General features: G+C 47.0%; 1 protein-coding gene across 4 annotated transcripts in view; it reads right to left on the bottom strand.

The window, feature by feature from the left end:
* The window catches only part of RBFOX2 (RNA binding fox-1 homolog 2), a 75,254-nt gene that overhangs the window by 30,767 nt on the left and 17,567 nt on the right, over positions 1–26,920 (bottom strand). For all 4 annotated transcript variants that reach the window (XM_032188460.1, XM_032188451.1, XM_032188469.1 and 1 more), the window contains 3 exons: positions 22,881–23,105; positions 13,480–13,626; positions 899–952 (listed from right to left, as the gene is read on the bottom strand). In XM_032188460.1, the coding sequence (XP_032044351.1) occupies positions 899–952; positions 13,480–13,626; positions 22,881–23,105 (426 nt within the window). The remainder of the gene's footprint in view (positions 1–898; positions 953–13,479; positions 13,627–22,880; positions 23,106–26,920) is intronic.

Below are 26,920 nucleotides of genomic sequence, written 5' to 3'. Positions count from 1 at the left end.
GTGCAAGCTTCCCCCATAGAGCTTTGGCAATGCACCTCGCTCCTGACCTGCAAAACTCCCTGCTATTCCAGTGCTGAACCTCCTGGGCAGAGAGAGAATCACATCAATTTGTCATTGTGGTGATACTGGTTACGTGATGAGAACCAATTGCCAATTAGGACAAAGATCACTGAATCTCTCTGCAACTGACCTAAGCAACATCTGAAATCTCATCTCCAGAGAAACAAATTACCATTAGCTCTCAACGAAACCTCCCTCTTAACACGTTTTGGAGATGAAGATAGGTGTGCGAATGCAAATTCAGTGGGGGGAGGTCCACGGGGGCAGGGCAAGGGGAATGAGGATGCTTTTACGAAGCATCAGATATCTCAAACGTGAAAGGTCAGAATCTCAGAAATACCAGGCAAAGTCTGCAAAAGAGAGTAAACAAAATCCTTCCACATTTGAGATATTACACTTTTTTTCTCTGGAAGTATTTTAATGCAATGAAGATGGGGGGTGAGGGGAGTGGGGCTATTATGCTTTGTTTTTACCAGCTCCCGTCACATGGAGTTGTTTTTACCTTATTCTGCCTTCCCCACAGGGCACCCATTGCTAGTGCAATGAGAAGGGGTTGGTATGAAGGCTCAGCTGACTCCCTGTTTGCTCAAAAGGCTGGGGAACCTGATCCCACGTTACAGACAGGAGCGTCTAGGAGCATTCGTACATGCTGCCCAGAAATGACCATGCTCAGAGTCTGGAGTCAGAGGGAACAGGAGACAGTCCTCAAAATAGGTTTTCCCTTCCCCCCATCATGCTAATTCCTGCTGATCTCTACAGAGTGTATTCTCTAGGCAATGAACTGCCTTTTACTCTGTGCAATCAAAACAAGAGAAGCAGGTACAGGAACAGGACTTACCTTGGAGCCGCGCTCATTAAAGATTATCTCTACATCAAGGATTTTGCCGAATTGCTGCAGAGACAAGGGGAAAAAAAAAAAAAAAAAAGATTTATTTTTGGCAGTCAATTTTTTGTACCTTTTAGGTGCTGGCTTAACACAAGAAGGGAGGTGAGAATATTTCCATTTCCAGCATACAAGCAAAAGCATAAAATCCCAGTGACATGACCCAGTTCTCTCAGGTTAGGACACACAAAACCTCTTGGTCACAGACCCCAGGTTTTCTCATGAAAGTCTGAAGGAAGAAAAACAATCTCTCCAAGAGTTTTAGGGATTTCAGCTGGTTTCCCCCTGCTGGCTTCCCCCTCACCTCTTTTAATCTAAACAGCTCTTTCTTTCCTCATTCCACTATTTTATCTAAGACATGGTTAAATGATTTCATCTAAGACTTCTAACAACAGTCCTCAAATATCATTCAGCGTTTCATCTTCCTCCTGAAGTGGCTATCACAAAGAAACTGAACTGTGAGGATGTTTCTCTGGAGGGGATAGTCACAAAAGACTCCCGGCCCTAGAAATTCCAAAAACTCTAAATCCCCTCGTTTTCCTCCTTTACTTTTGGAAACTCAGCCTTCAAAAGAATTAAGGGAAGATTCAGAAACTGAACACGGCCAAATCACAACAGGTCTTTTTTGTTTGTTTGTTTTCAGAAAAGATCATTCACTTCAACCTGTGACATACAGGAAGCTGCTGAAAACCCATGTAACTTTGTCATGTATGATGATCCCGATTTCTGCCTTAGCCTGGAGACCCCAGGGGAGAACAGTGCCCCGCTGCTCTGTGCTGTTTCAACAACTGGCTCCAAAGATCTCACCACTTAGCACAGAACAGAAAGTGGGAAATGAGGGCTACAAGCTAGCAAGGCAATTTGCCACACCAAGGAACCATGTATCGATCACATCCCTTGCCTGGGAACGTATTTTAGTATTTATATCGATCTGGCCAGATTCAAACCAGTATTCTGTACATAAAGGTATTAACACTTCAGCAGAGCCCCACAATACTCTGTCATATAGAAATATCAGTGCTGTAGTTATTTCCAAATGGGAGGTTTGCTCTCCAGAAAGACAGCTCCAAGATCTCATTCTCAGGAACATGCACGTGTGGAGCCTTCATTCCAGAAATGTCTATTGCTTTCAAATCAAATACGTATCTGCACGTTCCTCATACCCCATCCTTTACCAAAGCTCTCATCAACATGGTTTTCATCTTACTGCCTGCAGAAGTTTTAAAGGAGGTAGGAAATGAAGGAAGAGGCAACAGGAGAAGAAAGAGTGGCTTAACACTTAGGAAAGATGGTGAACACAACCTCTGGGCATTGGAATTCTACTTTGCCATGGTGCTCTCAATATGATATTTGCCTTTTTTTTTTTTTTTTTTTTTTTAAATCAGCCTTTCCATATGTAGTCAAGTAGGTATAATGCTTATTTTCTGGGCGCTCTGCTTGAAAGACTTGTCTCCAGATTTGCAACTGTGGAACATTTGCAACAGCAAGCTATGATGACTGCAGAGAAGCTTTGAATATGTAAAGCAGTAAAAAGCTATTAAGTCCCTTCAATCGTCTTTATGCAAACCGAATACTTCCAACAATTTTAGCCGTAGCTTCTGTCTGCTCCCATCTTCCATTCTTAAAAAGGAGATGGTTGTATTCTTTTACAAATGCTGGATCACAGATGTTGTTTTTACTGTTCTATTGTTTAAGGACAATACTTGATCTCCTATTCATCTCAAAACAATTGAATTCACAATATCCTACGTTACCCGAAGTTTGAATAATGCTAATGTAAACGTGAACAGTGACTGCATCTTCCTTGAAACCTCAACATCTCAACAGCTTCGGCTTGATCCATGCTGGATCCTCTTTTGACCACTGCTGTGCCAATCACAGCGAAAATACATTTTCTATTTCTATCCCACGCTTGGTGTGGGCTTGTCTATAAAGGAGATTAGCCGTTGATTGCTTTTTGTTGTCTTTGTTGTTTGGGCACTGCCATGAAAGAAATCAGTCATGATTGCTTTCTTGGTAGACTATTTCAGTGTAGTTACACGACAGGGGCTGAACCAATTTAACAGCTCACGGCTGCCAAAGGGCTGTCCCTGCTCCTTCGTCCTTCCTGCCTGGGCTCCCCAGCTTCCTAAAGCTGGCCCCCATTCTCATTCTCACCCGCAGATAAACTGATACAGCTCATCAATCCCACCAAAAAAAAAAAAAAGCCCAAGAAATGGAATAAATAAGACATTGTTGACGCTTTACTGATCTGAACTGGTTCAAAGGGTCAGGAGAGCGTTAGGGCTCTGGGAAGCAAGGGAGGATGGAAAGCTGCACACTCAGCCCAAGAACAGGATCTGTCCCTGCCAGATCAGCTCAGCTGCCGAGCCCTGCCACGCGCGCTGAAACAGCCGGGCTCTTGATAGATGCAAATGCCAAAATTATTTTCAGAATCTTCAGAGCCATCAAAAATCACCGGTTTCTTCTTCATTAGAATCATCTTCAAAGAGAACAAACTGTGCAGCTTCTGGTGCACAATTATGCCTTGCCATCTTCCCCTTTCTCCACACCCAGCTGGGCCTGGGTACTCGGGTATTACTGCCAGAGCTGTTTGCCAGCCCCATTCGGCCAAGCTCACTGCTCAGGGTTTCCACACCAACAGGAAATCCTGCCTTGTGTGTTTAATTCCTCGGGAGCAGTAAAAAGCTGGTGGTAATGCTGAATGCAAGCTGTCTGACCCAGCTCCGAGACAGGTGGTAGGGCTGTCTCTGTGCCTCGAAGATGAAGGAGATATGTATGTTGTTTCCTCGATGATAATTAAGATCATCAAATCCTACTGCTGCAGCAAGCACCATTTGAAGCCTGCTGCAACGGGGCTACAGCCACCTGTGCAATCTGCCCCCATCTCCGTTCCACCTAAAAGCTGCGAAGAAGGAGGGAAGAAACTTTTGGGGACAGAAGGGACAACAGCAGCTAACTGCTGAACTGAGGTTTGCTTGCTGGGGAGGGGTTTCCTGCTCCGTGAAATTCCCTGGAAGAAAGCAGTGTGGCTGCGAGGCAGGAGGACAAGTGCTGGGCTCTCCAGGACTCTGCCACAGCTGCTCTGGCAGCTCTGAACATCATGGCTCTTGTCCTTACTGCTGCAACGGTTACAGCAGGTCCAGGACTGGAGGCACTGTTTTGTGTTTTTTTTTTGGTAGCAGGCCAGAATTTTCCTGAAGAACGAAAGCAGGGAAAAAAAAAAAAAAAAAGAACTAGTTCATTTTAGCGGTTTATATCTCCTTCAGAGCTGAATCTAATTTAGAGGAACATAAAAAGGCACTTTGTTCTCCGATGGTGCTTCCCCTACCAAATGTCAACAGCTTACGGCAAACAATGGAAGTTTTAAGAGCTCCTTTGCAAGAGGTTACAAATTTTGTATGGAAAATGCTAGGCCGTGTAAATAAAAGGGTCAACACCAAATGCCCTCCTAGTAATTTTTTAAAATCATGTATACAGGCATGTTTGTGTTTTACAGCAGACAGAGGGTCTGGCCAAATAAAACAAGATCCATGCTTAGGTCATCCATGATGGGGACTAACCCTCTAATCTCTAACCTTGAAGACATGAATCACTGTGCTCACAGACCTGCCTCTTTCACTCAGTGATTACCATGAACATCTATTTACAACGCGGCACAGCAGCAGTGGAAAAAAAAAAAAGAAAAAAAATCCTGACCAGAGTTCACAGCCTCTGAAGAAAGCATTGTGGAGTTACACATCTCAAATGCTCCCCACCGTGACTTCAACAGCTTGCTGTGAGACCAAGGAGCCAGCACGTCCCGCTACACGTCAGGTCGTGCAAGAAGCCTCCTCTGTGAATTGGTTGTGCACCAGAACCATATCAATCATATGGCAGGTGGGGACATATGTGTGGTTTTTTGTTGTTTTGTTTTGTTTTCCGTAAAGCAGGTAAATGAGAATCATCTCCTATACGATAGCAGCAGGGGCTGTTGGAAATAACAGTTTTAAGGGGCATAAAGGTATTAAGAGACCTCAGCTATGAACAGGACACGATTCTCTTGCTTGAACTTTTCGTACCTTATAATAGATGCGAGGGCATTGTGCAAGGAAGAGCATGCACTCTTTGTGTTTCTTTCTACCCAGATGACACGAAGGCAGCAGATTTTTCCAGCAGAGGCCATAACTACATTACATATAATAAATTTGAGAGATCTGGCACCAGAGAGCTTTTGCCTTCCAAGGCACTGACAGTTTCATAGGGCCCCTCCTGTCTGCTCTGTTCCAGCTGGCCCTACCTCCTCTCTGTCTAGAGCTTTCAAAAATCAGCTCTAAAACGTGCCAGACAAGTAACTTAACCCTAAAGATGCCGGTAACAGTAAGTAAAGGTGAATTCTATAGAAATTATGGAACAATAAAAGGTAACGTAAGCCACCATCTGACAACCTCATATCCCTGCAACAGAACTTTGTATGCCCAAGCAGCTTTGCAGTGGCCCTACACAATTCACTTAGAGGCGAGTGCAGTGAGCTACCTAAACCTAGAAGATACCTAACAGTCCATTTTCAAAGAGGGTTTAAATTCCACTAGAAATTCAAGATTGCCAAGAAACAAATTGCCTATGCAAGACATAATTTCAGGACCTCAGGCTTGAGATGCATGAGCAATGGTGCTCTGCCTGCAGGACAGGTCCCAGCTGCACAGAGTGCCCCTACCACCCCAGCTCCCTGCTCCATAGGCTGTCTTTCATCTGGGACCAGCTGTCTCCATCATAGGACGTATTAGTCAGTGCTTAGTTATGACAGTCTGGAGTCTGCCAGAGCTGAGCTGCTATCAAGGCATGAACTTCCTCACCTAAAGCTGGGTCATTGCTCTTCAAAACAGTGGGGCCAAGCCTGCTGTGCCTTCAGCCAAGCTGCACCAGTATGCTCGGCTGACAGGAAGATAAAAGCAACAAAGATTTGTAAACCAAAGCTCTACCATAGTTTAGCAGCTGAATAGATGGTAAACAAGCACCACCAAGCCCTTATTAGGGTTGACCTGTTGCCCAACACACGTTTTCTAAGAAACCAGCCTTTAAAAGGAAGCCACACAAAGAGCACAGATTTCTAACAGGATTTACAGACCGCAGCCAGTGCAGCAAACAAAGTGACAAGGAGCATGGTTTCCTCAGTCATTCATTTTGGTCTGACTCACAAAAGATTTTCACACAAAAACAGCGAGATGCAGGTAAACAGTACCACAGGGTACCGCTCCAGAGATCTTAACGGCGGGCTGGCTTCCAGAGTACATTTCCAGCTACTTCTCCCTGCCTTGTGCCATCCCTGGAGACGTGCCTGCACCTCAGCCTGGTGCTGCTGCCACGTGAGAGGTGCTTGGAGCTGTGCCCACAGACATGGCATAAACTCGAAGCTCGGTTTGGGAGGACTCCACACAACCCTCAGAGACAGAGGGTCCAACAGCTGGTGACAGCTGAAGTGACACATGTACCTTTGCAGAGAAATGCCACGGTCCCCAGCTATTCAGACAAAAGCAAGGCTGCTCAAGCAGCACAGAGTCACAGAAGGTGAAACATCTGGAAAAAACAGCACTGCCTCTCCTGAGGCTACTCGACAGCATCAGCAGGGACAAAGTCCTGCCCTGTGACAGGGCCGGAGCTCTCCCCTACCACAGGAAGAGTGAGGGTACAGGAGTCCTCACAAAGAGCACACCTCGTGCCACAAGTTTTGTTCCCCTATTTTTGTTCCCTACATGGTGCTGTGTAGGACTGGCTACATGTGATCAGTGGTCAATGCTAGTCAAAGACTAAAGAAGCTAAAACACGTCCTGCTATACAGAAGATAGATTTCCTCCTTCAGATGTCCAATCCAGTCGAAGAGCAGACTCCCTTTCCACAACTCTCCTATTATTCTCGGCCTATCGTGTTATTTGCCTGTTTACTTAAATACCTAACGAATAGTTTTCTGACATTTCCAATAGTTGTGTATCATGAAGTACTTGTGGATTTACATTAATTTATTGGCAAATACAGGCTTAAAATCCTAGCAAAATCTTAGTAGGAAGAGCTGCAGTCTAGTTTGCTATTGCTTCAGCCTCAAAGTGTAGGCCTCACAGAGGTGTTCGGTACTCTTTGACACCAGAATGAAATTAGATGAGAAATTATATCCACTGATATATTTTAAGAAATACAATGTACCGAATTGTTTCCCCAGAAGCCAAGACCTTCAGGTTACGAGACTTTCCAAGAATACCTATTATGGAGCTCCCAGAGCTGAATTGTTTGGATCATACAAAGCAGTGGTCTACCACAAACATGAAGAGTCTTACAGCAGAGATACGAATTATGCTCAGAGAAGGAAAATGGTAACATAGCCTTCCTTAAAATCTTTTATTTAAAAAGAATAGTCACTGCTCTGTCACCTTTAATAGGTAAAATCATTAATAACTTAATTAACTGAAGTTAGAAGTGACAAAATGGTCGCTTTTATATAAACCACTATGCATTATTGCTGCTGTAGCTAATAACCCACAAAACTCCTTTATCATTGGGGCTAATGATGCTTCCCACCAGAAGCAACTAACAGTCTAAAGGGAGTAGCCATGCAATGATATACATGAAATGTTGCTAAAAAAAATTAAATAAATTTATAAACCAAATTCTTCTGGCCTCCTTTTGAAGCCAGAACCTGAGAAGTTTCCCATCTTCTGCACTGCTATCCTACCTTCACCTACAATCTTCCTCAGTATATTCCTTGTTTTTGTCTTATACTTTCTCCTGTTTTGAAAATAAGAGAAGATTTGTAAGCACTTGAGTGTTTCACCAAGGTAAATTCTGAGAGAAATCAATTCTGACTACTTGTGCTGTTGCTCTCACAACAGATAAGTAGGATTTAGTACACAGTTGTCCATATGAACCACCAAAGCAAAACTTTGATTGTTTTTGTGGAGGTAATTCATGATTCTGCCTGCAAATAGACAGATTTTCCTTTCGCAGGCAGTCCAACCCAGCCTCCATCTTCCTCAGGAGACTCTGAAGGCCATCAGAACTGACCATATTAACTCAGCCAGTTTTATAGTGGGAGGCAAATTGCTTCCTGAGGCCTAAGAGTGAAGGCATCAGTCATGAGATACAACCACAGACACTACCACAGCACAAAGATGAAAGGACTGGGAACACACTGAGGGGAATGAGCTTTTCTCCTCCATATATTGTCCATTAAGAAAGGAAGGCAGCCTACCAGCAGTTAAGGAGAAGATGCTACCATCATGTGAGAAGCCTTATACAGGTTGTAGAACGTCCCTCAAAAACTGGATAAGATTTTGAAAAGATGGGCTAACTTGTTTTTAACTCTGAGAGCACTCTTTCACTCCCCCATAAGATCCTTGATTATTTAAAATTAGCTTAAATGACTGTGACTTTTACCTTTTATTTCTAAGTTAATTGTGAAAATTCTCAGTTTCCAACTGGAAAATCTTGTTATGAGTGTAAACAAGATTTAAAACCCTATTAGAAAAAAACCCTTATCATCCATGCATAAGCACATGGACAGCACGGACTAGTCATCTCCCAACCTCTCTTTGAGAAGCTGAATAAACGAACCCAACACCTTACACACCTGAAGAGCCACTCATCTTCAAAGCTGCAGATTATTTGTATGGTCCTAAACTGAACTCAGAACTGAACAAAACTATGCAATCTTTCCAACTTTGAGCATAAGACACATCTCTCTCCTTCAACCCAATATTGCTCTTTGCATTGCTGAAGCAACTGTCTTCAGCAGTGACAGTTGTCTTCAGGTGTGATCACCAGTACTCTCCCAAATCAGTGTTTTCCAAATAAAATCTTCTATCATGCAAGCACAGCTTGTTCCCAGATTCACAGTACTCTGCACTTACCTATATCAAACACAGTTTTGTTGGGGAACTGATGATAAATCCAATCATCTCAAGTCATTCTGTAACAGTAACCTAATCTTCCTCCTCGAACAGCTTTTGTTTTGTTTTGTCTATTGTTTTTGTTTGTTTTTTTCCTTTTTTTTTTTTTTGACTGCAAACTTTACTAGCAAGATTTTAATAGCACTGTTTCCATGAGTTGATGTAGATAGACACTGAGACTGAAACAGATCCCTGGGGAAATCTACACTAGAAGAAATCTTGATCACTAATGTCTCATCAATAAATAGTATTTTTCATGATCCATCCTTAAAGAGATATTTAATAAAATAATAGATGTTTTTCTAAAAAAAAAAAAAAAAAAATTCAAATAAACAGAACACATTAATCGGCCACACAAACTAACTCAGTTGATTAAGTAATTGCTTAAATAATGTTCAACTTTCCCAATACAACTTTGTACAATCTTGTCAAAAGAGACAAAATGTGTTTGAAAGATGTATTAACTTACACAAAATCATACTATATGGCACTGAACTCTTTCTTCAGATTCTGATGGTGTTTTTTTAAAACTTTCCAAAATTATTTTAATCTTGAATCTGCTTATGGGTAATTACTTTGTATCTCTTTGGGTCATTCCCCACCAGCACCAATACTGAATCCTGGTGGGCAGCATTCCAGTCATTCCCCAATTCCCATAGCTTATATAAATTGGCTAAAAATTAACATTAATGAATAAAGAAGCTCCTTAGTTTGGCTGTTATCCTTGGGCATATCTTATCTAGATCCGCTGGTTGTTTGTTTTTTGTTTTAGTATTAGCAAGCACTGCCTCATCCTCCTTTGTTATAAATTACACGCAAAACCATATGGTACAAATACCTTCTGTTACATCAGAAACACAGCAAGTACTAAACAAATATTTGAGGTTTGCTTGTTTTTTGTCCTTTGTTTTTTTCAATGCAATTTTGAACACTATTTTATATTGGACCTAAGCCTATATAGGACCTTTTATCTTTGCATGTAAATAATTGACACCTTCTCCTCTGGATTTTCATCATCAATATCTCAGTGATTTAGTACATTTCCTTTCTTGCCTGCTTCTTTGCTTAAGTTTGTAATTACATCCACTGCCATTTACTTCATCCTCCCTGCCTGGTGTGCAGCTTGCTTTGTGTTTTATTAACACACTTTCTGCGAGTGTGGAATCATGCCTTTTGGGCCATCGGTATGATTTTGTCAAATACTTCATAGCTTCCATTAACACTTCCCCTTCTAAAAGTACCTTCCTGGTTGGTCTTCCTTCCAATTGTTTAAACTTGAAGAAACAGGCTCTTCTAAAGCTCCTTGCATTACCGACTGATGCCATATTCTGTTTGCACAAAGTAAATACAGACAAATAACAATCACTGGTACCTAGGCAACCGTGGGATTTCAGGTCAGCTATTAACTCTTCTTTATCTGCTAGAACAAGGTCAACTATTGATTTATTCCACCGTGGGTGCAGAACTGTGTGCATTAAAAAATGACCTATTCCTTCCAGAAGCTTTCTTGAAGTCTTTTTATTGGCATCATGAAATGTCAGGTAAATATTACATGTTTTAAGCAGCCTATTTTATTTGCCACCCTATAAGAAGCATATACATAAGGAAATGTTTGTTCCACGGCTGAGGATATTTCAGGGACCTGTTAGGAACACGTGACAGGTGAGAGATGACTCGAAACCCGAATAACTTGAATTCATCAGGAAATCCTTATGTCTGCAGCTCTCCTGGACGGCGATGGTTTGAAAAGCGTTATGTAATTTCCACTTAATCACACGCACAACAACACATCTGAAGTCCACCTCTATTCAATACAGGATGAAAGCATCAGCTAATGTTCTGCGCCCCAGGACTGGGCTGACCTCTCGCATGCTGTCAGAGTCCTCAAGGGACTTCTTTACTCCCTCCCCACCATCACATTTATTTCTTCCTCCTCTGCTGCTTTGCTGTCTACCCAATTTCTCTCATTGTACAGTAGTTGGGGAAAATCACTCCAGGCAAGGATTTTGAGTCTCTCAGATATGACGTTGAGAGAGATGTGACCTGACACACAGAAGGGAAAGGGAGACGATGGGGGTTACAGGCCAGCCACAGCTGAAGACTCAGACAACCACGAGTCCCCTGTAGGAGAAAGGGTTGGTTTCAGTGAGTCACCCAAGGGAAAGCGTCCTGATCCTGGAAGAGAAATAGGAGCAAGGGGGAATTCAGATAGAAACACTCTCCTGCTTGAGGCTCTGAACATGCTGAGAGAAGCAGCACTGAGAAAAACAGATCTGCAAGAACTACCGATTTTTTCCTTGGCAAAGCAACAGGAAAAGGGCACTTATTTTTTTAATGCCCCAAAAGATGAATGATCTTCTGGTACACAGAATTCTCAGCAAAGACAGTGCTAGGTGAACTAGCAAAAGGTTTTACAGGGAATATACCATTTACCTAAGTTAAAACCACATCATTGTGGTAGAACTCAAAATGATGATTAGACAAAAAGTAAAGCTACAACAGGTCACTTGGGCAACAATGGCAACCCACTCATTTAGTGGGGATGGGGAAATGCGTAAGTGGCAACGTTTGGGTCACAGAAAAGAGTGGGAAACCTTAATGTAAGCAGTTAGGCTCTATTTTCTACATATCCCATCTCAGGATGGGAGTTCACTCATAATGCCTGGGTCTCTCCATCTGCAAAGCAGACATAAAATTGACCAGGAGAGGGATGTTCTTGCCATTTCCACCTCATTCCTGTCCCCACACCAGGAGCACAGGGAAGAACGGTGTCAGTACGAATGAGTGTGAGAGGGTCCAGTTGTCAAGCACCGGTCCCAAGGGAAGGGGCAGCAGCACCGTGGAACAGTTTATGTAAGTGATGCAGCTCCCAGGAGAGGGGAGCAGCAGCAGCAAAGAGCAGGGTGTGCTAAATACAGACTGTAGCAGGTGGTCCAAGAACTGGCTGTGATTTCAGCAAGCGGTTTATCCAAACCGGACGGAACTGCCTACCGCACGGCCCTGCAACAGCAAAAAGCAAGCTAAAAAACACAAGCGGAACAGGCAACTGGAGATTCAGCAATCACAGATTGCCAGGAGATGAGTTTCGCCCTGAAAACATTCCCACAGATGTCAAAAGTGCAGCAATCTAATGCGTGAACAACAAGAAATGCAAACCCAGGCCTCCAGCAACAGAGTCACAGAAGCCTAATTTTGGCTGGGACCTATTTGCAGAGGTCATTTAGTTCAACACCTGCTCAGAGCAGGTCTAATGAGATCAGTTGGGCTGGGATGTATGCAGCCAAGTGTTAAACACCTCCAAAGATGGAGGTGTCTGAAGACCTGCTAAGGTCCCTCCGAACATCAACCCTGCCCTCTGGTATTTTGACAGCTTCTCAGTTTGGTCTCATCCACAGAACAGCTTCTTATGGACAAAAACAAACAACCATAAAAATTTTTCAAGAACAAGAAGCAAAGACATCTCTCAATATATATACAATTTAGACTCCTGCTGAAGACAATTAGTGAAAGTTTTAACATCTCCGCACACTTTTTTCACTTCATATTGTTCAAATAATGAATAGATAACCCCAATTCTTTTTCTTTTATTTTAAATTTAATCTTGAAGTCCCTGAATTTGACACATTTACACACTGTAACACTACTCTCCACATGCACAGGTGCATGCATAGACGCACACAAATGTCTAAAGAGATGCAACACTTGAAACTACAAAATAGTGCAGAATCTGAGGGAGCAGATGGCTATGCATGTAGGACCAAGGTATACAAAGCAGCAGGGTTAAAGGATACTTGACTTTAGTCTTTCCTGACTTGATTGCTCTGCACTGTATCTTAAACAGGCAGCAACATTTTAAGTCGTTTATACAGAAGAAATATTTATAAAGGCTATAAAACACATCATCTGCCAAGGACACTAGCTTCATACCAACAAGTCACAGATTCCTGACGATGATACACAGCCAACTTCACCTGAAGGTTAGGTCATGAAGTACCCAGCTCATCTCTGTGTCCATATGGAACAAGTCACCATCTACACTCATGTGAACCAACTCTTCGGGGAAGAGTTTATAAATTGAGGAGCACACAAAGGTTACTATTAGGGGAGACAAACTATTCAGTCAAAAGAAACAAAATATATATCACACACCATGCAAAATGCCATCTGACTTGCACCAGCTTTTCCATATGCAATTACTAGTTGGCCAATTCCTTGCAGCAATTTTTCATCACAACAGTGGATCATGAGGAAAGACATAAATATTTCAGCAAGTTTCTAAGCAACTGAAAAACAGAGCTTTGCAAGGGATATATTAAGTCACTGTTTAATCCTAGTCTTCGCTGGGAAATAAGGTGAAGTTTTGTTTCGTTTTTTTTTTTTCCAAGCCAATTGTTAGCTTACCCCAACGTCTTGATATGAACAACACAATTACAGTTTTCATGTGTATTTACCAACTGAGGTAAACACTACTAATTGCTGTACTTCTGCAAACGTTTTACAGTGTGCTGAGTAAATTGGGGCAGGGGCAAAAGAAGGAGAAGGGCCTTTCCTCCCCAGCACCACGCGTTCCTCCTGTGGTGAAGGAGAGCTGCCATGCTTTGAATGGCTCCGGGAACTTACCCCAAACATCTGTCGAAGGTCCGGATCTCGAAAGCGGAAGGGAATGTTGGACACATGGAGCCGTTTTGGAGTGGATTTGCTCTCGGTGTTCTCACTGCTCTGTGTCTGTGATTGCTGTCCATCTGTCTGTGCCCCTCCTTCTGTCTGCTGGAATCAGAAAGACAAAGTTGTGTTTGTGAACAGAAACCATTCGAATTCCTTTCACAGGCTTTGCCCATCTCTTTTCATGTATTAGCACTACATTTGTGATTGCGGTATCTGAACACTTGACAATTACTTTGATAAAGCCAGTAACGCTGCACAATCGATCTGTTGTTCTTCCCCTCTCCTTCCATGAGTAAACACTAACGAGATCTCAGCTTCCCTCCCCTCCTATCACCTTTTTAGCTTAGCAGATTTGCCTTTGGTTTTCTTAAATTGCTCTCTTTTCCCCTGCTCTTCCTCACTTCAGCTGCCACCATATGAAAGCTCTAATGAAGAGGCGGATCTTCCGTATCCTGAAGCTGGGAGGTAGTACCGCCACTCTAATCTCATGTGGCAGGATGTTCATGCAATCATCAAAATCCCACAGCTGAAGTGGCAGCTCTTCACCGGGCCAATACCAGAAATGCATCCCCAGGCAAAATGGCATCTGCTCTGTCAAGTTCCCTTCAGAGAAGCACTACCCCAGAAGCTCTGTAATTAAATGGGAAAAATCCACATAGCAACAGCTTACGGACGTCTTTGATTAACTTTTCTAGCACACTTAAAAGTCAGCCCAGGGACAGGAAGCAGTCATTACCACCGCTGGGTTTATAAGATCTCCAAGTGCTACTTTCTGCTACCAGCTCCACAAACAAAAGGAGGGAATTCGTTCCCACATTCCTTAGCACTGACTGGCACGGCAAAGCCAGGGCGAGGTGTGGGCTTTGGGGCACTTGTGCACAGCAAACACACAGCAAGAAGGTGTGTCAGTGGGCCAGAACAGAGAAAAAGGGCAGGGAAGAAGAAAGGGAGAGAGCCTCAGCCACCCATGCTGGGCTTAGAGTAAGAAGTGCTAGTAATTGCTAGTCAGCTTTTTCAGGCACCTTCAAGAACACTTGCAGGCCTTAAAACTCACGATCGAAGAGTAAGGGGGGGTTGATTTTGTTTGGGGGGTGCTCTTTTTATTTGTTATATACATAATTTGTCTCCCAAAATCAGAAAAAAGTCTCAGGGGAGCTGCCCACGCTGACTGCCCAGCCACCGGCTGGGTATGGCCAGCCCCTAACCATTTGATACACACTCAGTGAACGTTTGGAAAGAAACCTCCCTCCACAGATAAACTGAACCAGCAACATCAAGAGCTCCTCCTGGCCAGAAACATCCCTTAAGAGCTACGACCTTGAACTTGCACGCTGCTTATAAAGGACTGACAAGAGCAAGCTCGCAGTAAGCACCGGGGCCTTGTCGTGCTGAGCAAAGCAGTGGCAGCTTTCCATTTTATTTTAGTAGGGCAGTGCAGGCAGCACAAAACATGTTTGATCTGATTAATATAAATTAAGCTGTGATAGGGAGAACGGAGATACTGCCCTGCAATTATCTCTACTCCCCAGAGCCACTCAAGTCTCGGGAGAAGCGTACCAGGATGAAGATTTTTTATTTGGCTTAGACTCACCCCCCCAGATATCAAATTGTCAAGAACCACCTCACAAACTTCCCTTGGATCGTATCAAAAAAAAGCTGCTCCCCCTCCCTAAATTCCCTGTCTTCTTTCTAGCCTCACCCCGATGACAAAACGCATCTCCAAACACACAGAGTGCACCCTAGGGGAAGAATCGATGCAGCTGGCTTGTGATTAAATCACACCATGCTATTCGGTGGTTTTATTTTTATTACTCCATCAGAGTCCTTTGCTCCTCAGGGCAAATCCGTCCAAGCAGGACAAAACACAGGGGTAGCCCATCCATCACTGCACACAATGCCTGCCTTGGAGCGAGCGCTCCAAAACAACTCCCCAAAATCATCAGCTCTCCCGCTCCGAGGGAACTCTCCCCGTCCCATTTTCAGGCGCATCCTGGAGCTGTGCGAGAGCCGTTTGCCAAATCCTGCCTTTCCTACGGCTGCGGTGGGGAACTGCAAGTGGGCAAAGGCCCACAGGTGAGTCCTTAAACACACCAGCACGTCTCCGGCTGGAATGAGGGAAGGCTGAGATTATGAAGGGTGACAACAAAAACGTGTCAGTGCCGAAATTCAAATAGAGGCTGCACAGGACTGGTTCTGCTGCCTCCACGGGAGACAAAGGCTCGTGCTCCTCTCCCAGCCATTTGCTCGCGAGCAGAGGGCAGAGCTCCTTTCTTTCCAAGGGTGCAATATATCATGTACAGTGGCCTGCTCAAAAACGCTCACAGCTGTTCCTGCATATGGCAGCGTGCTGCCGCCACACGGGAGTCGGTTTTCCAGCACGTGAGACGTGTACAGTAAGACAAAGGCCCCGAAACTGGGGAAGTAAGAGAAAGAACAGGGCGGCTCAGCCCGATCTTACCTCGCTGACTACGCTAACACCCCCTGGATGCTGTGCGGCCTCCCACATCTCCTGATTTTTCAGCAGTAGTTGAGCATGAAATGCCTCCTGTCTCTCTGGATGCTGCAGCTCCCTCGTCTCCAGCACCCAGGGCCCTACGGTGAGCTCTGAACTTTCAGCCCCTCTAACACGAGCTCAGGACGTTTGTCCGCTGCCACACATTCAGCTACAGCATAAACGATAGAAATAGGCTCTTCAGATCTCGCTGCCTTTTTTTTTTTTTCCCCCTTTTCCTTTTATAGTTATTCCTCGTCTTAACTCATTAGGAAGGAGATGAAAGGAAGGGCCTGGAGCCTGTTCTCTGGCAGCACATAATGGAGACTGGCAAAGCGCTGCCCTGCCCGAGCCCGATGATAAAAGCCGGCGATTCACCGCGCACCCGCTCCTCACCCCGACCCCTGCACCGCTTCCAGCTCCTTCCTTCTGGCCTCACGTCAGCACCTGGCAGCTCGGGGCCGACCTCTTCCCTTTGCCACAACAGCACAGAAAGGAGCTGACGGCTGTCCCCTGGGTCTCGCTGCTTGCCACGGGGCAAAGACCCCGCGTCTGAAAACAGCCTCGGATCCCCGCTACCTCCTCGCCGTAGCCCGGGTAACGCACACTTCTGCGGCGATAACGCCATCCACGCCTGCACACACAAGCTCTGAGCTGTTCAAGGTCACCGGGAGATGGATCAGGGCTCAGCACACGCAGGGTATTTGCTTCACTCAACCACTTGCTCCCCGTGCCCCCCTGCCACTTGCCTGCACCCGCCAGCAGCCAAGAAACGCCACGTGACGAGGGGCGGCTGCAAAAGGAGGCGTGCACGTGTACCTGTGCAGAGGAACTACAACAAAACACACGATAAAACAACCCCCTTGTCCTCCTCCCCCATGGCCCAGGGGGTCCGTAAGGCTGTGAATCACAGCGAGGGGGGTAAGACCCGTAAGTCCCTGCAATACAAAATATTTACAGACTAACTAACAGCTGGATTTAAAAGGGGACCTGGGCAGTTCCTAGCATCTGGGAGACAGACTGTGCTCCCTGCTTCTAGAGTATCAGGTCCATAAAAAAAAAAAAAAAAGGAAAAAAAAGGAAAAAGCAACCCTGATCGGATCAAGACCTTGAGGATCTGTGTGGAGACAAGGGCTGGAAACTAGGGCTGGCAGAAGGCAACCTGCCCGCTGCCAAGGAGTGCAGCGATAACAGAAGATCTGTGCACTTCCCAGTGAAGAGCCTGTGTCAAAACAACCAGTCACCCATCAATAGATACCCACTAAGCAGGTCTGGTGGAAAAACGAGTGAAGAATTGGATTCTGGACACCAAACCCCTCTCCTGCCTCACCAGAGAGGCAGGGAGCTACACACCTGAAAGCGAAGGGCACAGGAGCTTGCGCTTGCTTTGGGGATAATAATCACCTTTCAACAGCAGCAAATTGTATTTTAGCATTGTATCCATGGGCTTGATTTTTCAGAGATGCCAAGCATGGTTATATAAAAAAAACAACTGGGCTACAGTACAGGCACAACTAACGATGTGCCCAAGTGCTTTGTATGCCAAAAGCTTCACCAAAAAAAAAATGGCTAAGGAGGTACCAAACCACTTCTCTGGGCTTTTAACTGTTTCCAGCAACTAGATTAATTTAGGGCATATTTCTTCTGATTGCTAAGTACCTGTTTTCAGACACACTAAAGCTTAGTCTTTTTGCCCCCTTTCCTTATTAAAGACAAATGCCACCTGGCCAAACAGGGCAAATGCTCGGTGATGCTCCTCCAGCCTCCCAGCCCCCAGAAAACTGAGCTGGTTCACGTCCTCCTCAGAGCTGCTCACTGGCAATGAATCTATTGCCCGTGAAATGTTTAGTGAGTTTTATGAGCCTGTTTATACTCTCAACTTCTAAAGCATCCTGTGAACAAGATTTCCCCAGTTAAAATCTTCATTACATGGAAGGAGAAAAAGGAACAACCAACAACAAAATGGTTTTGTGTTTTGGGGTTGCGGTTTTTTTGGTTTTGTTTTGATGCATGCCACTTATTCCCTGTTTGCATCTTAGTCAGTGAAAATGGGAGAGTTCCCTATTTGGTTTCCCATACCTCTCAATACTCTATATAGCTCACATTCCCTCGTTCATCTGTCAGCTCCTCTCCTGTGAAGATTTCATTTCTTCTCGTAAAGAACCTGCTATATCCTTTTCATCATCGCTATTATCCTCCTCTGTACTACTTCAAGATCTGCTCTAACCTTTGAGAGAAATGCAGAACTACCACAGCTGTATACTCTAACACAATGATATTTTCTGATTTAGTCCCTATTTCTCTTTTGAAATCATTTTCAAACCTGCCTCACCAGCCACGAGTCTGGAAGTGCCGACAAGCAAAATAATCTGCCTCATCCTCAAAGCAAATTTCTGATGTTAGATGTCAGAGTTTGCTACCTCAAGACAGTGATTTCCAAGCTGCTGTATCTAAACAATCAGCAGCTAGGTAACTTATTTGGAGCTGGTGCCTCCTCGCATCTACCTGCTCAGCGGTATCAAAAGATAAGCGAGGATATTCATTAAACATAAGTCCTCACCTGAAATACCTTACGTGAGCAAATGCTTTAATTACCGAAGTGATGAAAAATAATTACAGAGGAAAATTCTGCTAATCTCAGACCAGGCAAAGAAATACCCAAGGGAAAGTCATCCTTATAACATCATCCGTGCATTACAAAAGGAAGTTGAGGAAGCCCTGTGGTGCTGTTGGCTCCCTTCCTTCTAAACCCTTATTAGATGCCTGGGCCACGGCCAGAGGACCGAGCAGCTTCCCCCTCCTGCCCCTGAACGTGATAAGCAGGGGTCCCCCACCGCAGATGTGCCTTCTTTAAGGAATCTGGAATTCTACAGCCCTTTATGGTGCAGCAAATGAGTTAAATATGCTTCGGTATGGCACGTCAAAACGCCTAGAGACACGCTGCTCTGTAATTAAATAATGCTTTATATTGGTTCACGACAACATAACACCAAGGCGACAGCACCTGCCATTTTCGTGCAAAGTAATTTACATAAACTTACTCCTCGACTTCCAGAGCTCCAGCTGCATTTGGTAATTTATATAGACACACAAATTCTTCCCTCTGACATTAACAAGAGAAACGAGTTGAATAATCAGCTCCCAGTATTAAGTGCATTGCATTTACTATCAAGCAAGCTTTTTTAGTTCAGCGGATGATTAATCTCCCCTCTGTGGGTAGAGCACCGGGAGCGGCAGCGAGCTGACAATTGCTCTCGGCTCCCGGCCACGCACTCCGGGCGCTTACCTTGGGACAACAGCATTTGCTGGAGTCCTCCAAGGGCGCCCCTAATTCATTAACCCAGCAGAAGAATCAGACAGCTTTCTGCCAGGTGAGTGAATTGAAGTGGCTCACGGAAGGAATGCCAGAAAATAGGAGTGCTCGCAGCCAGATCTTTCTGACAGCAGTGCACCTTCAGAGCAGCTCAGCTGGCGGAGGAACCGCAGCCCCATCGGCAGCTCCGTCAGGGAGAAGCACGCTGATGTAAACCAAGAAGGGGTGAACCCTTCTTGTAAACCAAGTAAAAAGCCATATAAACCAAGCCAGGCGACCCAGCACTATAAAAAGTGAAATGCAGAGCGTCAACGGCTTCAGAGACGGCCCGCAACGGGCAGAGGGAGTAGGCCAAATATGGCCCGCTACACCTCCGTCTATTTTTAAGGCAGGTCTTTCAGCTGTGCTTTGGGGCAGTATCGAGAGAAAGGACAGATGCTCCGAGACGACGAGCGGGAGACCCACATGCCAGGCGAGAAACAAAGCCCCGCGGATGAGGCCTGATCCTAAAATAAAAAAAGATTCCAAATTATGCGGCTGTTTGCATTACGCCACCGATGTGCCCGTTCCTTTTCCGTGCCCCAGCCCCGAGAGCTCCGAATGCTTTCCAGCACTCTCGGCTCCAGCACCGAGCTCGCCCAAAGCTGACGACACCAACCAGCCATTCCCCTCCACCCGGGGGTTTTACACAGCCCGGGGGAGCATCGAGGGAGGCACGGACTTTGACTCCCAAGGCTTTATTTTACTTCAGTTCCCTGCTGGTGTTTGACCTCAGCCTTCCAGATGGCTGGGTATTAACTCAGCCAACGCCGCTGATAAGCTCAAGTCATTCAGCCTGACTTTTCCATGGGGTCCTGCCAAGTTCCTAGGAAAAGGAGCTCCCACCCTGTGTTAGGGACCCCACTGCAGACCCCGTTAGGCCGCTGCATAACCTGATACCAGCCAGAAGAAATTCCCCTTTCCACGAGGGATTTTGAAGCCACCTCATATCCTGTTACTTCTGCAGCTCCCCCAAACGCTACCAGCCTGGGAAGGCAGAAGCCCACGCCACCTGAGCACAGCTTTTGCTATCTCACTCTCTCCTGCCAGCCGGGCGGCAGCAGAGGCCTCGTTCTTAAATGCCAGGAGGGACCGAAGCTGCCTGGCTGGAGGAATTTCTGAGCTATCCCACGGGACCACAGGCTTCGAGTCAGCAGCTAAAAAATCCCCCAGCTATGCAGTCCGGGGTATCGCCTTCGCACACATGGCAGCAGCTGCGCCTGTCAGTCGCAGTAAGGGGAGGGGAGGATCACGTATCACCTGCAGCGAGCTTTTACTGTGTTCAAGTCAGCGCTGCCATTTGAGCGAGGCAACAAGATGGTGAAGGGGAAAGGCGCCTTAAAGCGGAGCAGCCTCGCTCGCGTGGATGGGATGTGTGTGTGTGCCACACGAGCAAGAACCAGCGTACGGGACAGCCGAGATGCTTGGTGTTGGTGTGCAAGATGAAGCAGCCAACCTGCGGGGCGGTGCGTTAACAGCTTGAGCCACTGCTGAGCCTTCTTCCTTCCCCTAGTTACTGCATCATTAATCAGCATGCCGAGGAGGAGAAGTTGCGAGCAATCACATCCCAAGGCACCCCGCAGCATCAAAGTAACTCGATACAGTAGGATTCCTGGACAGAACAGGTAAAGGGACACGGAAGATCCAAAACCTGATGCGTGTAAAGCGTGGGAATGCCCATGCGAGGCGCCTTGCCTCTCCCTCCAGACATCTTCACGTGCCAGCATGCGGGATGCTCTCAGTCCCAGCCGTAGCAGCGACAGCCGGGCTGCACCCTGACCCTTTCACAGCTGTGGTCTGAGCCCGTTTTTGCACCCTTCACACCCTGAGCTGTGTTAAGCCCTCGGACCAGCCGTGCCCATCCACTCCTGGCGGCCAGCAGGCCGGCTGCGCGCTCCCCTGCCTGTTTCTCACATAACCTCTCCCAGTCACGCTCCCTCCTGGCAACGCCACCTTCTCCCTGCAGTCTCCCAGCAACCCTCCCTCCTCCCACGCACGCGGGCTGCTCTTCTCCCTTCCCCGGGAGCCGAGCTGAGCCGTGCCGTGATGCGCCACGCCGTGCCGTGCCACCCTGCCCTGCATTGCCCTGCACACGCAGCGGGCTCGGCGGAGCCGGCACGCACTGATGAAAGGCAGAGCTCGGCCCTGCAGCGCCCCGGGGATGGCTCCTAATAAGGAAGAGCAGAGGGAGCTTTGGCAAGAGCTTTCGGCTAGGGTCAGGGCTCGCGGTGTTGCTGTTAAAAAAGAAACGCTCCTCGAGCTCTGGGCAAAGATGGGAGCAGCAAAAATACGCAGCGGGGAAAGCCGCCGCCGTGTTTTGCTCCCCGTTTCCATCCTGCTAGCTGGAGACGGGCAGCCCAGATCTTAAAGGCTGGGAGGACACAGCCTGGTACTGAAATGATGACTTTCATTTCTGCACGCTGCATCAGCTTCAAGTTTTATTTCCAGCCTGATCTCTCCCTCTCTACATTTACATTTGCCTCAGGCTGAAGAAGTTACTTTTATGCGCTGCCAGCGTGCTTTCCTGGGCTTGGACTCTTTTTCTTCTCCGAGACGTGGAAGTTGTGGCGTTGCCAGGATAAACTCAAAGGGACCTTATCAAAGCCATAACCTGCGTTGTCAACCGTGCAGCCACCGTCCAGGGCAGAAAGAGCAGAGCCACACGCTGGGAACCGTGCACACTTGAGCTGGCACTATCACTTCTTCCCATCGCTGGCACTAAATTCACTCTGTACTTACTGGGGGAAAAATAATCTCTGCGAGCCAAACACCCAACTACAAGCAAAACTGAAAGCATTAACAGATTAAATCCGCCCCTGAGCACCGAAGGCTCTCACCATAAGGCTCTTTATTAGGAAGTTAAGTCTTAACAAGTGGCTTAAGGGGTGGATAAAGCTTTTCCTGGGATAATCTGCCAGCATGTTGCCCAGTGCCAGTTCCAGGCCATGGGAAGAAGAAAGCAAAAAAAACTAAGAAGGTGAAAATCTTCGTTTGGTAAATGGATGCCTAGTAGCTGAGAGGTCCTCTCCTATCTTTGCCCCTGAAGCTTCCTGCCATCTTCAGAAAGTCAAAGAAAAGTGTTTTTCTACTCTGTTAGCTTCCCGAAAGCAGAAGTGCGTTGGGATTACACCTACAATACATGCGCTCTCCCTAATCCTCTGTACTGTCAACCTTCCAGAACTTGCCACCATCGCATTCACTTGAACCACTCGTCAGTTGACTCAAGGTAACTAATCCTTTTAGAAAGGAACATCCTTGGGCAACGCCACCATGGTGAAAAACCACGGCTCTCAGGTATGGCTCCTCTTCCCAGAGACCTATTTACAGGAGAACACGCACAAGAATGTAGCCATGGATCATCAGAACCTCCGGCCTTTTGTGATCGTCTCCTTTCTGAGCCCACCACTGATGTGCTGCATACTCCAGAAGGAGTCAGCCACCTGCTCCGTGGCTTTCTCTTCCAGAAGCAGCTCCCTGGCCGGAGAGCCCAGCGACCCTGCCCCAGGCACTTACTGCGAGAGACCCGTTCTGCGTGCTGGCCGTGGTCGTGCTCTGCTCTCCATGCGGCTGCGTGCTCCCGTAGAGCGTCAGATTGTGCTCGCTGGTCTGGCCTGCATAGTCCTGAGTGTGTGGCACCCCGTACTCTGTGGGAATCCCGTTCTGTGGGGGTGGCGGAAATGGGATTGTGGTGAATGGCTGCACCATTGCATCAGGAGTTGCTGCTGGCTCCTGGTTACCCTGGAGAAAGGGGAAAGCAGAAGGCGGATTTACTACACCGCGGCAGGCAGATGGAAACATCACCCGGAGAAGTTATCCACAAACAGTCCGTGTCAACATCCCACCCACCGCCGCTGTAATGCTGCACCGTCTGCTGTTATCTTCTCTATCAAAAGGAGCACGCCTCGCTCCTCCGAACTACGACACCGGTTTTTAATCTCTTTTGGGCAACTTGCTCGCTGCTGGGTGGCATACGGAGAACAAGCTATCGGGTGTGCAATTTGCTTGCTAAGGAAAGCACAGATACCGATTGCTACGGACGCAGAGATAGAAGAACAAGGTGCTACCTTTCAATATCCCTTCAAAGCACCGTATCTCAGTCCGTCTCCTCCAGCTTGACCTTTGCACCCCCTTCCCTTGCTCTTGGTATGGGTGCAGCTTTTAGCGCTGCCTTGCATCCCCAGGAGGCAGCAGATATCCCACCCTACCCTTGCCTTAAGCCTGCCTGCAAACCCACCAGGAGCAAAGGCCAAAGCCTGCAGGCTGCAGCCACCGCTGGGTTCTCAGAGAGGGGAAAAGGGGGGGAGCTGGGGGAGACCTTCCTGAGCCCCCCGGGGTGCAGGAGCACAGCCTTGGCATTGAAACCCAACCCTGGGAGGCCCAGCCCGCAGCACCGCTCCTACCGCTTTCACCGCCGCCGCAGCGAAATCCACGGAGAAGATTTATGATAGCACGGCTGGTTGATTTATGTGCGTGTCAACAGACTAATCCTGATTTTAAATTTTGGCTGCTGTTCCAGCCCCGGGTCCTCCCCCACAAAGCCCAGAGGTACTTGAGCCGATTCTGACAACAGCACGCTTCAATCAACGGAGGAAAAGGGGGGAAAGGAGCTTGTCCTGCAGGCAGGGAATTACCGAGCAGCCTTCAGCAGGGAGCACACCGGGGCTGCAGGGCCTCCGCTGCAGCTGGACAAACCTCCCAGTCCCTTTATCAGGCTACCTGGGACTTTCCCTTCCTGACAAAAGGCACGATGACAGCATGCATGCGGCCAGCACCAGCTCATTCAGATGCCATCCGAGTCCCAAATCTGCTCGGACGTCGGCGTACCCAGGCCTTGTGGCAGCCTGGCTTTGTCTCCCTCGGGTGAGGCTGCAGAGCGCTGCCCTCACGCAGGCAGCGAGCCTCTGGGTGGCTGGGCTCGAGTTCATGAAACCATCCCTTGTTCGGCATGAGCCAAAGCTCTGCATTGGCACCGAGCGCCCTGCCCTCTCCTCCTCCCCAGCATGCACGCGGTGGCTTCTCACACAGCGAGCACGTTTTCCAAAGGGATGGGTTTTTGCCCCAAAACGAGGATGGCTCCCTGTGCTTGTGCTCACTCCCAGGGTTATGGTGTGGGGCTGCCGACAGCCTCAACCCCGCTGGAGATCTGTGGGGCGAGCTCCAGCTCCACGTTGCTGTCTTTCCAAGCTCTCTGCTGCTGACCACGTTTCGTTACATCCAGCCTCCCGCCTGTTTCCATACAGCTCACGTTGCCAGCCCATTTCTTTTGTTAAACATTAAGAGCTAAATATGAAACCGATCTTTTTTTTTTTTAATTTCAAAAATCGGTAAGATAACCCCAGGAAAGATGCCGCAGCAGAAACTATTTCTAATTTTCCTTGAACAAACCAGATTCGCAAGCTGGTGGGATCCCTGATAGGAGGAAGGGAATGCTAATTAGCCACCAACAAAACCTATTATGCCATCTTCTCAACAGTGCAGAGTTGCTCCCTGAAGGACATACTCCAGCGTTTTGTTTAATCTCACTCCTAGGCTACTTAAAATGCCAGCCCAGAAACCTTGTATCATCTTATTCTCAACGTTTCCCCCCCCCCCCTCAGTTAATACTGCTCCTTCTGGTTTAAATGCATTGCAACCTTTTAAATATTTTCTCTCCTTTCTTCAATTATCTACAACTGTTTGAAGGATGAAAAATGCTATCTCTCTCTCTCTCCTGTTTCTCATGGCGTTTTGATGATACATATTTATTCGGAGCTTAATCACATCTCACAAGCCAAAATAACCTGGCAACTTTATTTATTACTTCTCTCTGACCTTCCTAAGATCTTTATATAAGGAATTTTTGGTACAGAATGCAATGTTTTAATACCACTGTCACTTCGGTTTTTAGCAATCTTACTAACACATGCAGAAATCATATTTTTTATTACAAATGTATCTTTAATTTAATGTCTCAGGTTATCTGTAGATCTACCACTATTATGCTTGTCCAGGTTTCATCATCCGAGGGAGTATCTGGATCTCAAATTATTTTCTCTTGATATGATTAGGTACACGTTTCCCATCTGATTTTTTTTTTTTAATAATTTTAATTTCCTTCAGTGCTGTGGAATTACTTGTCCTGTCTCCACTGCTGTCTACAAAGAAGAACTCCTGAGGTGTTCCCCGCAGGTTTCGTGGCAGACCGATATCCTCCTCTCCCGTTACTCTGCCTAATTTCAACATTTACCCAACACTTCATATTTTCAAGAACTAACAAAAAAAAAAAAAAAATCCCATTTATCTTCAAACACAGAACCTGAACTCCTTTCCCTACCTCCAACCCTCCAGGGGAAGTCCTGCACTCAGGAGCGTTGCTTTTCCCACTTCCTAGGAGGTCTAACGAGCAGCGAGAAAACCCTTGCTGAAGGTATGTGGGGGGGGGAACAATCAGAAGGGCTGAGCTGCAACTATTTGGTCTGTCCTGTCTCGACAACATACCTCACCGCATCGCCAGCACTGCCTGGTTTAACTCGTGAGGTTCCCCACGTCGGGACCCAACACGGACAGGCTGAGGTGGCCACGCCAAAGAGCGGTCACCGTTGCCAAACACATGCACAGATGCCATCGCAGGATGGAGAAAGCCCAGCGACGCTCCCCCATCGACTGCTGCTGCTAGCGACGTGTGTGATGGGATGAAATGAACCTAATTAGCACTCCGGAGCAGACAGCCCCTTCCTTCAGCTGCGAGGTAGATGGCGACCACAGCTCCCCTACTCCCACAGCAAGCGCTTATTTATCTGCAGGGCTCGGAGCAGCTCCCTGGGGCCAAGCTCGGACACCTGCCCCATCAGCTCACGCCACCAGGGCACCAAAGGGACAGAGGACACAGATATCACACTGGGTTCCCAGATTCAGGCCCTGCTCTCAGCCCTGCAGAGCTAAGGCCTTGTCCTCGAGCTGCCAGCTTCCCATCTCCGGGTCGGGGTTTGGCCTACGCAGCTCAGCCCACGTTTTATTCAAAAACCCATTTTAAGGCAGTGAAAAACCCCGAACGGGGACACAGCTCCACGAGGCGATGCGGCGGTAACTTAATTAACAAAAGCTGGGCAGACGAGCCGTAAGCAAGCCCGCGTGGCAGCACCTCACAGAGGGGTGGGGGGGAAGCCTCAACCAGAAGCACCGCGGCTCTGCGAAGGGGATTTAGGGTGAATTCTGTCAGCAGACAGCAGGTGGTGATCCAAGATCGCGGCACCGAGCGCCAGGGCCGCAACCACACACACAAAGGCCTCCCGCTCCCGTAAAGCTGTCAGCTAACAAAAAGCTCAGTTTATTTTGCCAGGGGCCGCTTTTGGGAAGCGCCACAACTTGGGTGTTGCCCGGTAGCTTATGAAGAGCCACGAGCTTCGGAGAAAGGCTCAAGGAAATGTTACAGCTCGTAAACGTGAGCCTCTTCAAGACACCTTTCACTGCTGGTAAGCCCCAAAACACTGGGCTAGACTTGAGCAGATGCCTGCTGAGGGCATGGGGAGGGCCAGCCCGCTGCTGACGGACAAGCCTCCGCCGTGCCTGTGTTA

Source organism: Aythya fuligula, chromosome 1 (genome assembly GCF_009819795.1).
Source record: "Aythya fuligula isolate bAytFul2 chromosome 1, bAytFul2.pri, whole genome shotgun sequence".
Classification (NCBI taxonomy): Eukaryota; Metazoa; Chordata; class Aves; order Anseriformes; family Anatidae; genus Aythya; species Aythya fuligula.
This window is presented reverse-complemented; position numbering and strand designations above follow the sequence as displayed.